The following is a 13384-nucleotide window of genomic DNA, read 5'->3' on the forward strand; positions in this document are numbered from 1 at the left end:
AAACACACACATGTTGTGTTTCCATGTTTTATGGGGACATTCCATAGGCGTAATGGTTTTTATACTGTACAAACTGTATGTGCTATTGCCCTACACCAACCCTACCCCTAAACCTACCCCTTACAGGAAACTTTGTGCATTTTTACTTTCTCAAAAAAACTCATTCTGTATGATCTACAAGCTTGTTTCCTCATGGGGACCTCAAAAATGTCCCCACAAGGTCAAAATTTACTAGTATTACTATCCTTGTGGGGACATTTGGTCCCCATAACATGATAAATACCAGGTACACACACACACACACACGCAATCTCCTGACTCTGTGTGTTTCTCTAGGCATGATGATTCGGCCAAAAACGGATCTACTAGAAATCGTTTATAATGTGGAGAAAACAGAGAGCTGGGACTCGTACGTTCAGGCTCTGGACAACTTTCTTGCACGTAAGTAAATAGAAACACAGATTTTTACAAAAGGGTACATGAAACAACATGCAATGATGTTGCAAGCAATAAATAGTTACATTTTTGACTCACAATCGCAGTCCATGTGTGCGTTTTCATCTGGAAGAATAGATCATGGCGCTCGCAACACCATGGTCATGAGTTCGATTCCCAGTGAATACATGAACTGATAAAAACAAAAATGCCTTCAATGCAATGTAAGTTATCAAATGCATAAAGAAAAATATAAATTTGTTAATCTGCAATTTGTCACAACCACAATGTCAAGTATCTGTGTTTTAGGAACAATTCACACATAAATAAACTTTGATTTACTCACCCTCATGACGTTTAATGACTTTCTCATGACTTTCCTTCATTCGTGGAATCAAAATGTCAATTTTTGGAGAATCTTCTTACCATTTGGTCCATTCAACATCTTTTTAGATCCTAAAAGAACAAAAATCACCATACAAGTATCATAAGAGTGTATAATTCTACAGGCAAGTGTTATTTCAGTACTATTTATTACAGTTTTATTAATAATTTAATTTTTTTTTTATCAATTTTCTTTTATTTTAATTTTTATATGTTCAGATTTTAATTTCAGTTTAATTATTAGTAATTTTCTAATGTGCTTTTGAACAGTTTTTAGCAGTTTTTGTTTCTTTTAAATATTATTATTATTTAGGTTTCTTTTATTTTTATAGTTTAAGTTAAAGTTTTTATTCATTTCCAGTTAGTAATTTTAGTGCTTCAATTTAAATGTATTTCAGTCACACAGAAAAAAACATTTTCACTCGAAAATTGCAAGTAGATTTCACAAATGAAATTACAGAAATGGCAAGTAATTGAATTAAACATTAAATTTTGAAGTAGAAAGACTGAAAAACAGTATTTTCTTGTAAAACCTATTCCAATAATCTTTGTTTACAGCTATAAAAAAATTATAAAAAAGGCAACTTTTCTTATTTTCCTCAGGGTTATAAATCTAAAACTAAAACCATAAAAATACATCTGCGTTACTTGAAATAAATTACATTTCAGCTAGTTTCCAAGACAACATTTCTCATTTTCATTTAGTTTAACTTTATGTACTAAAATAAATAAAATTAAAACTGAATAATAGACATATTTCAAAAATCAAAAATGACAAAAACACACAACAAAATTACTAAAACTTTAACTAATATTAACATGAAAGCAGAAACTATAAAAAAAAATAAATAAAAAATCTAGTTCAAAATAATAACCAAAACGAAATAACACTGATTATCATGTAGTAGAAGTTTTTCATCTAATAATTATAATTTAATTAAATTTATTTCAGCTTTATTCCAATTGACGAAAAACTGTTTTTATAACAGTGTCAGTTTTAGCGAACGATCGTGACTCTGCTTCAGGAAACTCGGGAGGAGGATCCTAAAGAAAGCCTGACGTCTGCTCTGTGTTTCTCTGCAGCCTATAACGACTCTCAGCAGGTGATGAAGAACGACGCCTGCGTCCCGGATCAGTACTTCACCCAGGAGGACAGCGGAGAGGTGCGCAACAACCCCAAACGCTCCTGCCAGTTCAACCGCACCGTGCTGGAAGACTGTTCCGGACTCAGCGACCACACATACGGATACCAGGACGGAAAACCCTGCGTGCTCATCAAACTCAACCGGGTAACTGGCCAATCACAGAACGGCCGTGCACAGCTTATGATAATAATAATACTACACACGATGTTCACAGCTGCCATCTATTGATCAGTCACAGCCTCTGGAAGCTTCTTACTATGGAAACCCGTTTCTGCAACCGAATAAATAAAACTAAATATATAACTGAGACTTTTTATCTAGCAATTCTGACTTTTTTCTCAGAATTCTTCATTTATATCATCTCTCAATTCAGACTTTTTTCCTCACAATTCAGCATTTATATCTCATAATTCAGACTTTTTTCTCATAATTCTGCATTTATAGCTCATAATTCAGAATTTTTCTCACAATTCAGACTTTTTTCCCTCACAATTCGGCATTTATAGCTCATAATTCAGCATTTATATCTCAAAATTCAGATTTATTTTTCTCACAATTCAGACTTTTTTCTCATAATTCAGCATTTATATCTCATAATTCAGCATTTATATCTCATAATTCAGACTTTTTTTCTCACAATTCGGCATTTATATCTCATAATTCAGCATTTATATCTCATAATTCAGCATTTATATCTCATAATTCAGACTTTTTTTCTCACAATTCGGCATTTATATCTCATAATTCAGCATTTATATCTCATAATTCAGCATTTATATCTCATAATTCAGCATTTATATCTCATAATTCAGCATTTATATCTCATAATTCAGACTTTTTTTAAATAATTCTTCATTTATGTAATAATTCTGAATTTAAATCTCATAACTCAGAATTTTTCTCACAATTCAGACTTTTTTCTCACAATTCGGCATTTATATCTCATAATTTGGCATTTATGTCTTATAATTCTGCATTTATATCTCATAATTCAGACTTTTTTCTCATAATTCTGCATTTATATCTCATAATTGGGCATTTATGTGTTATAATTCTGCATTTATATCTCATAATTCAGATTTATTTTTCTCACAATTCAGACTTTTTTCTCATAATTCTGCATTTATATCTCATAATTCAGACTTTTTTTAAATAATTCTTCATTTATGTAATAATTCTGAATTTAAATCTCATAACTCAGAATTTTTCTCACAATTCAGACTTTTTTCTCACAATTCGGCATTTATATCTCATAATTTGGCATTTATGTCTTATAATTCTGCATTTATATCTCATAATTCAGACTTTTTTCTCATAATTCTGCATTTATATCTCATAATTTGGCATTTATATCTCATAATTCAGATCCCCCCCCCCATTCAGACTTTTTTCTCATAATTCTGCATTTATATCTCATAATTCAGACTTTTTTCTCATAATTCTGCATTTATATCTCATAATTCAGACTTTTTTCTCATAATTCTGCATTTATATCTCATAATTCAGACTGATTTTTCTCACAATTCAGACTTTTTTCTCATAATTCTGCATTTATATCTCATAATTTGGCATTTACGTCTTGCAATTCCAGATTTATCTCAAAATTCTGAGAAAAAAGTCCAAATTGTGAGTTATAAACACAGAATTATGAGATAAAACGTTGTAATTACCTTTTTATATTATTTTTCTGTGGCAGAAACAGAGAAGTTCAATAATGCATGTAAAACAATAAATTAAGTAATGCTAGATGCCAGAGGTGAGAAGTATTTTAATAATAGTCCTTCACTACTATACTTTAGTAATATGTTGGGCAATCTATACTTCACTTGAGTTCTGTTAAAACGGAACACTTACAAAAGCAACAACACATTTTTTTCCAAATGAAAACTAGCATGCAGCCGAAAATGCAAATAGCAACAGAAATCATTAGCCAGCTCAGATCAGTTAGCTTTTAATGCTGAATGAAGATGCTGAAGCTGCTTCGTTCACTCCTGCAGGTGATTGGGCTGCTGCCAGGTGAGAAAGGAAGGTCTCCGTATGTCACCTGTCGAGCAAGGGTGAGTAAGATCTACCTGACCTTCAGCCAACCTTCATCAATAACGGCCAGCCAAGCTTGAATTACATCTGTAATGTTTGTTCACCGCATCCCTCATACTCAGAGGTATAAAGATGGAGATGAGTGGGTAAGAAAAAGACTAGTCTGCACACTTAGCATCCCTAACCGTAGACTAGTACAGTACAGGCCCTAACTAGTGCTAAACTCTCATGCATTCTGTGGTTAGTAGACATGTAGCGTTGCATCATTTCTAAATCATGATCATGATCAAACTCTGCTGTTTCTCACTCAATCTCCTGCATGTCTTCTGTCTCTGATTGATAGTTTAGAGTGTTTATCCAGTAAAAGCTCTTTTAGTGTAACTGTAGCTGGTGCTTCTCGTGTCAGATCTTGACTGATTTTGATCAAGTAAGCGTCAGAATAACTGCAGTAATATCTCCAGATGAACACTTACTGGACTGAAGCAGCTCAGCTTTACTTGATTCTCCATCAATCATGTTTTAGAGTCTCAAATCTGATCCTCATTTCTTCAGCTCTCAATCACTGCATTATATGTTTGGAGCATTTCAATCTCATCTCACTGAGACAGATTACTGCAGATATAGAGCGACCGCTGATATTCAGATCATTTTCAGTATCTGCTGCACTGTTAGAAAGATCTCACTGATTTACAGCACAAGCATCAGAATCTCATCATAGAAATATCAGCATCTGCAGCAAATTCATGTTTTTTGCTCAGTTTGAGTCTCTGAATAAAACTGAGCTATTTTCCCTCCATATTCTCACTGCATCAGACTATATGAGTCGTAAAAGCCTGATGGAGCAAATATGATACTCAGCAAGACTATTATTTCATATGTCAGGCTTTATATGTGGTTAAAATGAGGCTTCCTCATGTATCTGTTTTTTTTTTTCAGAGACAAAAAACTATTGGTTTTTAGTTGTTTTAGCATATTTTAATGCCCATTCTAAGTCATCTTGAGGTCCTCTGCTCGAGAACCGCTGTGCTTTACATTGCACTGAGATTTCTCTCTTGTTGTGTGTAGAAGGAAGATTCGGAGAGTATTGGTACAATCGCATACTTCCCTCCAAATGGATCCTTCAACCTCATGTACTATCCATACTACGGCAAGAGAGCACAGGCAAGAACACACACACACACACGCACGCACGCACGCACGCACGCACGCACGCACACAAAACTACAGGCATTAGATTCTCAAAACACGTCATTCTGTATGATTTATAAGCCGTTTTCCTCATTTTGTGGGGACATTTTGTCATCATTGCGTAGGGAATAACTGAACCACACACAGTCACACTGATGTGTGATTATATACGAGTGTAACCTCTCTCTCTGCGTGTGTTATAGGTGAATTATTCTCAGCCCCTGGTGGCTGTGAAGTTCATGAACATCTCTCTCAACACGGATGTCAACGTGGAGTGTACGATCAACTCCAACTCTAACACCATTCAGTTCAAGATCAGCGAAAGAGACAAGTTCGCTGGCCGCGTGATCTTCAAGCTGCGCATCAACAAAGCGTAGAGCAACTGCATCTGCCACACACACACACACACACACAGGAGATTGTAGGAGTCATTCATATCTCAAAGTGTTCGATGTATTTGTCCGTCCCCATTCTCCTGTCTACATGACGGTCTCTGTGTGCGTGTGCGTGTGTGTGTGTGTATGTGTCTTTGTATCTCTGTGTGTTTTGAGTACTCTTGACTGTCGTTCACAAAACATCATCACAATAATCATCACAAAACAATCCAGTGAATTCAGACGGACCACAATCATCCAAAACCTGCCAAGAAATAATATTTCAGATGAAGAAAACATGCTTAACTTTTGTCCCAAATATAGGAAAACAACATCATGATGTGAAAAATATAAAATAGGCTTCTTTTTCTGTATGCAAAATATAATTTCTTACCTTTTTCTTTTGATGTCGAGCCAAAATGTGACCTGGATTCACTCGTTTAGTCTATATAATGGCTTTTCTTTAACTGAGTGTATAATAAATAACACAAATGAGGTCAAATCTGGTTTAGGAAATGTGCATATATGATGAATTAACAAAGTAGAGGCATAAAAATCATTACAGACTTGAATCATATCTGTCACATATCGCTCTCTTAACCTGATATCTGTTTTATCCGTTTGTTCATTTATTTATTTCTGAATTAAGGTACATTTATAATGTTATTTATTTATTTATTATCTGATGTGTGGTTTTTATTTTTTATATATACAACGTTTGTGAAGACACTTTTGTAACACTGTAATGTTTACACACACACACACACACACTCACTCACACACACACGTACACACACTCACTCACACACACACACACACACACACTCACTCATACACACACACACACGCACGCGTACGTGCACACGCACACGCACACACGCACACACACACACACACACACACACGCACACATTCATGTTGTGTTTCCATGTTTTATGGGGACATTCCATAGGCGTAATGGTTTTTATACTGTACAAACTGTATATTCTATTGTCCTACACCAACCCTACTCCTAAACCTACCCCTTACAGCAAACAAACTGCATTTTTACTTTCTCAAAAAAACTTTTTATGGGGACATTCCATACATAGGCGTATTTTTATACTGTACAAACTGTATATTCTATTGTCCTACACCAACCCTACTCCTAAACCTACCCCTTACAGCAAACTTTGTGCATTTTTACTTTCTCAAAAAAACTTGCACACGTACACACAAACACACACACACACGCACGCACGCACGCACACACACACACACACACACACAAGCTTAGTTAAACTGAAACAATTAGCTGACGTTCTGCACATGCTCAGATTGCACTCGATGACTGACACATTAGCCAATCAGCTTCAAGCTGCACCATATCAGTTCGCCAATAATTTGCCCAATCCACTGATAACGTCCAGAACGGTACGACCCATCTTTCTAAATGTGCACACAGCAATACCTTCTGGTCCGTGAGTGTACTGTTAATACTTGTAAATAATGCAAAATCGGAGGTAGTTAACGAAGAGAGTAGTTATGAAGAAAAGGGTGTAAAAATTCAGATAAAAATTTGCCAATCCAATACTTACTAACGTAGATGAATGAACAAGTGTGTTTTCTTCCCAAAAAGTATTGTTGAGCACATCATGGGTTAGCACCCGTTAGCACAGCGGAAACATTAGCTGCATATATTTCTTGAATTTTTAGTTCGTTTCTTCCTAGCTTTGGTAGAATCTTAGATTTTTATTATGTGATTTAACATTTGGGTGTTCAAGGGGATTCGAGTCGAACGGACAAGTCAGACTCCTGATTTGTGAGCGAGACATTAGCGTAGTGCTTATTAGCGAACCACTAGCCTTGCGTCGACGGCGCGGGTGACCTGTCTGTGTTTGTTTCTCACAGTCCTACAATTTGCCCCCACTAGTGAATGTGCTGTTTCTACTGGGTTACTGCCACAGTGTTGTGCATTTGAAACACTGGAGGGTGTGTGTTAGAAAAGTGTGTGGGGGGAAAAAAGAGCCGAACGCGGCCAAACTTTCAAAGTAACGTCACTAGTCTATCCGTCGCACATCAGCACAGAACTTAAAGGCCTGATGTTGGGATCGGTTCAATGTTTACACAGAGCAGTGACTAATAGCTAGATTAGCCATGTGCTAAACTTACGCTGCCTGCCGTACGTTTACTAAGATCTACTTCACGTGTGCTGCCTGACCACTCTACATCATGGGATAGATTTTATATGTTTTTAAGATTCGGTAAATCGAATTATTGCACATTCTTTCAGACTCTTCTGTACTTTAGACGCAGCAGCGATGCGTATTAGCACGTCGCTGTGCCGAACATCACCACCGCGAGGGTAGATCACGCACATTGTTCATACCGTTTATTCATTTCCATAAGATGGAAAATTCAAGCAGACAGGAATTTGGGACATCATCACCATGGGAACAGTGCATGAAATCACCAATGATCTCACGTGCTAAGTCGCGGTTGCTTGGCGCAATTTCGCGAGCAAAAACCAGTCATGTAAACAGGATTCTGTGCGATCGGGTGTTGCGTGCGAGAGTGAAAAAGTTCCCTATTTCCACCAGCTAAGAAAAAAAAATCATGTTTAAGTCATGATTTTAAAAGTCAGAATTATGAGATGGAATTCTGACGAAATTATGACTTTATGTGTCGTAATTGACATACTACGTTGCAATCATGACTTTAAAAGTTGAACTTACGAGGAAAATGAGACAAAAAGTCGAAATTATGAGATAAAAAGCCAATATTGACATACTAAATTTAAATTATGAGATTAGAAATGGCAAACAAATACTATATCATAAATTTGAACTTTATTAATCTCATAATTTTGGTTTAGTAGATTTAGTATTAATTTAATAAATTTTTAAGTCAACGTAGTGTCATAATTTAGTTTTTTTGATCTCATAATTATGACTTAGAATGTCATAATTTCGACTTTTTATCTTATAATTGACTTATTACGTCAGTTTCAACTTTAAAGTCATAATTTCAACTTTTCATCTCATAATTATGACTTATGTCATAATTTTGACTTTTTATTTCTTAAATATAACTTAGTATGTCATAATTTTGGCTTTTAAAGTCATAATTTCAAATTTTCATCTCATAGTTATGACTTATGTCATAATTATGACTAAGTCGTAATTTCAATTTATAAAGTCATACATTTCAGATTTCTGTCCCATAATTATGACTTTTTGTCATAATTTTGACTTTTTTTATCTCATAATTGACTTAGTATGTAAATTTTGACTTTTAAAATCATAATTATGACTTTTTGTCATAATTTTGACTTTTTTATCTCATAATTGACTTGGTATGTCAATTTTGACTTTTAAAGTCATAGTTGACCTTTTGTCATAATATTGACTTTTTATCTCATAATTGTGACTCAGTATGCCATAATTTTGACTTTTAAAGTCATAATTATGACTTTTTATGTCACAATTTTGACATTTTATCTCATAATTATGACTTACCAAAGCATGATTTGTTTTTCTTACGTGGAAGAAATGGGCTTCCATAGAAAGCTGATTGCTTTGATAGTGACTTTGGTGTTATTTGTAATATCTGTAAAATTTCACAAAAGTGACCGCACCTTTACATCTTCAACAAAGCCTATGCGCTTCAACAATATCAACGATGCTTACACAAACAATGGCATCGACAAACACACCTGCGCTACCCTCATTTGAGAGCTTTCACACACACACACACACACACACTCACACACACACTGACGGCACCGTTGAGCTCTTTGTCCCCGTCTGTGTTTCTCTCCAGACCAATAACGCGACACGCTCGTCACTTTGAGTTCTCGCCGGATGACTTCTATAGCTCACAGACTCATCCCGGTTTCTCATCTGTCCTTCATAGTGAGACGGTGTCTTATTCTTTCTTCACTCTCTGTAAAAACACTGCTCAGAAACTAGATGTATCTTATTAAATATCCTGAATATACTGTTATATATTGCCTGACATGAAAATTGTGAAACTTATATTCGAAAAACAAATGATTATCATTATAAATGAAAAAAATGGAAACAGGAAATAAAAACATTTTGTGTTTAACAAACATATTTGTCTACAGAATCTTATTTAAATAAAGATCTCACGGTCTCAAGGTGCAAAGACTATCGATTATACATATTTAATTTCTGAACTGTCCTTCCAAACCCCCAAAGGGAGGTTTTCTCAGATTTAACTCATTTCTGGGGAAAATCAAACAAAAGATACTGTACAAACATTATTAACATGAGCTGAATATGATCATTGAAAGTTTAGGCTTCTACCACATGAATTTGTGCTGAACTATTGGAGCGTTTGACTGGAAACACAACCTTTGACTTTAGCCACAAAAGATACGGGAAGTGTTTCCTGATAAGTCTATTTGTTTTACTATCTTAACTATGCACCATCACACGGCTAGTTGCGTGTTCGTGTTTGCATTCAGATCAGACCTGCGGCACATTTATCGGTCGTGACCCACCAGTTGAGAAACACTGAGATTAAATGGAGAAAAACACCCCAATAAAAGAAACAATCCAGTTCCAGAAGAGATCTGAATAACGGCTCAAACTGGGCTCAGATTTGCCAAGATACTATAAACTCAAACATTTCTCATCAAGTTCCTCCAAGATTAAAAGATCTGAGCTGCTTTAAAACATCCATTTTATTGCTCTGTACTCTTACTGCATGACAAATAATGACACAAATGTGTCTATTTTGCGTCTATCCTACAAGGCAGAGAAACATCTGAGCCAAAGTTGATACATTTAACTGAGAGTCCTTGAGCTTTGAAAGAGCAACCCGTAACATTGTTTCATCTGAGTATTTTAATGTCTGACACCGTTTGAGCAACAGAAACTGGGGATTTTGTAAAGATATGTCTTTGTTCCTCAGAATGTCAGAGTTTGTGTGAATTTATTGGCCAAATGTGTAAAGATCTATTGAGACTTGACTTCCCCGACGAACTGCTCATAAATCATAACATTAGGAACACAGCGACATCTAGTGTACAAATAAGAGACGAGAACATTTCACCTTGCAGGACCAGAAGATCACAGAGACTCTTTAGACGTTTAGAAGATGTCTTTAAGATGTTTATGATTTAAAACGGACATCTTAGAGACGTCTATCAGATATTTGTACAGCAGACGCTTTCCAGATGAAGTATCTTTAACAGACGTCTTGCAGACGTACCTGTGCTATCTGGGATAGTTGTACTACAAATACCATGGTTAAACTATGGTTAGTGCAGAAAAGCCATGGTTAATTTGTGGTTACCATGATTTATCTACAGTAACCATGCTTTTTTGGTTTATTTGTAGTAAAACCATGGTTCATTTTCGTAAGGGTAGCATGCACACTCACCATGAAAAAATGTAGAAACAGAAAAACAACAAAGTGCTTTAAACGGTAAAACTATTTGCACTACAAGCTGAATGTTCATGATTACGATAATAATATAATGCCAAAATGCCAGTTTGCAATATCAAGTCGCATCAGGAGCTGGTAAAATGACCGAGACGCAAGTCTCGCACCTTTAAGATTCAAATAGCTGCAGCCACTCTTACGTTAATATCAATGTTGCACATTTTAAAGGTGACGTATCATGAAAATCGGACTTTTCCAGGTTTTAAGTGCTATAATCAGGTCCCCGGTGCATCTACCAACCAAGGAAACGTGAAAAAGATTAACCCAGTAACTTTGTTTTGGGAAGCCTTTTTCTGCAAGCGTCTGAGAAAACGAGCGCGTCTGATTTCTCTTGCTTGGTGACGTGGCAAAGGGATCTCATTATAATATTACCACCCCTTAATCTGTAAGTTTCCACCCACAGCGTCGTCATTGTGTTTTCGCAAGCGACAATGGTGTACCAGCTCTAATGCCATGCCGAAAGTTTGAGCAAAAAATGCTAACTGTTCTGCACAGAACACTATTTAGAGACCCAGCCTCAGAGGAGACAAGAGAGCAGTGGATTTATTGATTTATTTAGCCCCCTACACTATAAAATAGATGCTGAAGCCGCGGCTGAAATCGGTTACTTGTCCACAGAATTAGTATTTTCTGTTCAGTGAATGGCACGTAGTGCACTATATAGGTGACAGGGAACGATTCAAACAGTGTAAATATGCTTTCCATTGAGGAAAAAAAGAAGTCTGGTTTCGCGCTGTGTCACGCTAACCATCGCACCGCACACACACTCTGCTCCGGTCCAGAGACACGATAGCACGGAGCGGATCACATGCGTGAGGTGGCGCAGACCACAAAATGTATCGGAGCTATTTGAATTCTACACAGAATGCTATATTTTATGGCAATATGGATGAGATTGTGGCTGGCATACCCTGTCAAATGCGGCTTTACGGAGCTCAACGGCTCTGAACGGCTCTAGCCCAAGCTGTGATATAAACGAACGCTATTGGCTATTTTAAAAAGGGGCGGGGCTGCTTGATATGTCCCGCCCTGTCTTCCTGTTTCAGTTAAAATGACGTCAACACAGAGTAACGCTGCGTGTTTCTAAGCATTTCAGGGGACCTTTAAGTAGCTTTGTCATGTTGTGAGGGAGTGTTTGTATTAGTGTGAAAAAGCCCACCAGAGGGCCTAGGGCCTCCATGAGCCTGCAGCACAGAACACAGTCAGTGTGTGTGACTGACGAATCAGTCTGATAACAGTTAAACTCTTTTGTTTTCTTCAGCAGTTTAGAATATCTATACCTCATGCTAACTACACACTGCTTCATTGTAATTACAGTTTTTGCCTATTGCTTACACACGTTTTGCTAAATTTGGCTCATTGTGTCAAAACTCTACACACAAGCAAATAAGACACAACACTGGGAAATAAACCATTCACATCTATGTCAAATTGAAACTCTGCTATCAAAACCTAACAATCCTTTGTCAAAATGTCACTCTGATGACAAAATGATACCCACTTGCATCATATGAATACACTTTCAGATCAGCAGCAACACACTGGTCTACTTTATATAAAAAAAAAAAACTGCAGTCTTTTGTTTTCAATGTTTTTATTCAGTTCCACAGAGGGCATGTTTTCACAACAACCAAAAAATGAAATACTGATTTCAAAATCATTACATTACAGTAGTATATTTTACAGTACAGTAAATTCAGTTAAATCAAAAATAAAACAAAATACACTACTGTAAACACAGAAACACACAACTGTGCGCAAGTGGGCTCATGGATCCTGGCGCTTTTGTTTAAGGTATGGTTACACTGTGTTTAAGGTATAGTAACAAAAGCTTCAAGTTTTGTTACTTTGGTCTAAGCATGTGTCTATAGTGTTCAAGCAACGGGCAAAAACTGTAAACAGAGAGAGCAGAGGAAAGAGACAGATTAGCCAATAGCTGATATTTATTATAGTTAACTAAAATTACAAATCATAGAAAACTTGTTACTTGAAATTATGTAAATGTTAACTGACATAAAATATAAAAACCTCAAACTTATTTTATTTTAACTTGTTGCCAAGGAAATATTTCTCACTTTCATTTAGTTTAACTTGATGCACTAAAATAACTAAAACACTGAAATAAAAAAAATTAATAAAGTGACAAAAACGCAACAAATTTAAGTAAATTTTAGCAAAAATAAATGAAAAATGAAAAAAAGAAAAGCAAAAACTAATTTGAAATATTAATAAAAACTATGATAGTATCTAAATGATACTAAAATAACACCAATACACACACACTCACACACTCACACGCACACACACACACACACACACACTCACACGCACACACGCACACACACACACACACACACTCACACGCAC

At 35.9% G+C, this 13384-nt stretch overlaps 1 protein-coding gene across 3 annotated transcripts in view; it reads left to right on the forward strand.

Annotated features, from left to right (window-relative positions):
• The window catches only part of atp1b2a (ATPase Na+/K+ transporting subunit beta 2a), a 28330-nt gene that overhangs the window by 12733 nt on the left and 2213 nt on the right, over window positions 1–13384 (forward strand). For 2 of the 3 annotated variants that reach the window (XM_016549602.1, XM_016549600.1), the window contains exons 3-7: window positions 337–441; window positions 1903–2108; window positions 3962–4021; window positions 5067–5162; window positions 5393–6248. In XM_016549602.1, coding sequence (XP_016405088.1) covers window positions 337–441; window positions 1903–2108; window positions 3962–4021; window positions 5067–5162; window positions 5393–5566 — 641 coding nt within the window. In that variant the 3' untranslated portion in view covers window positions 5567–6248. Of the gene's footprint in view, window positions 1–336; window positions 442–1902; window positions 2109–3961; window positions 4022–5066; window positions 5163–5392; window positions 6249–13384 lie in introns of those variants that run through there. The other variant, XM_016549601.1, reaches the window with a different exon arrangement.

This window comes from Sinocyclocheilus rhinocerous, unplaced genomic scaffold (assembly GCF_001515625.1).
Source record: "Sinocyclocheilus rhinocerous isolate Xijiao unplaced genomic scaffold, SAMN03320098_v1.1 scaffold404, whole genome shotgun sequence".
NCBI classification, from domain to species: domain Eukaryota; kingdom Metazoa; phylum Chordata; class Actinopteri; order Cypriniformes; family Cyprinidae; genus Sinocyclocheilus; species Sinocyclocheilus rhinocerous.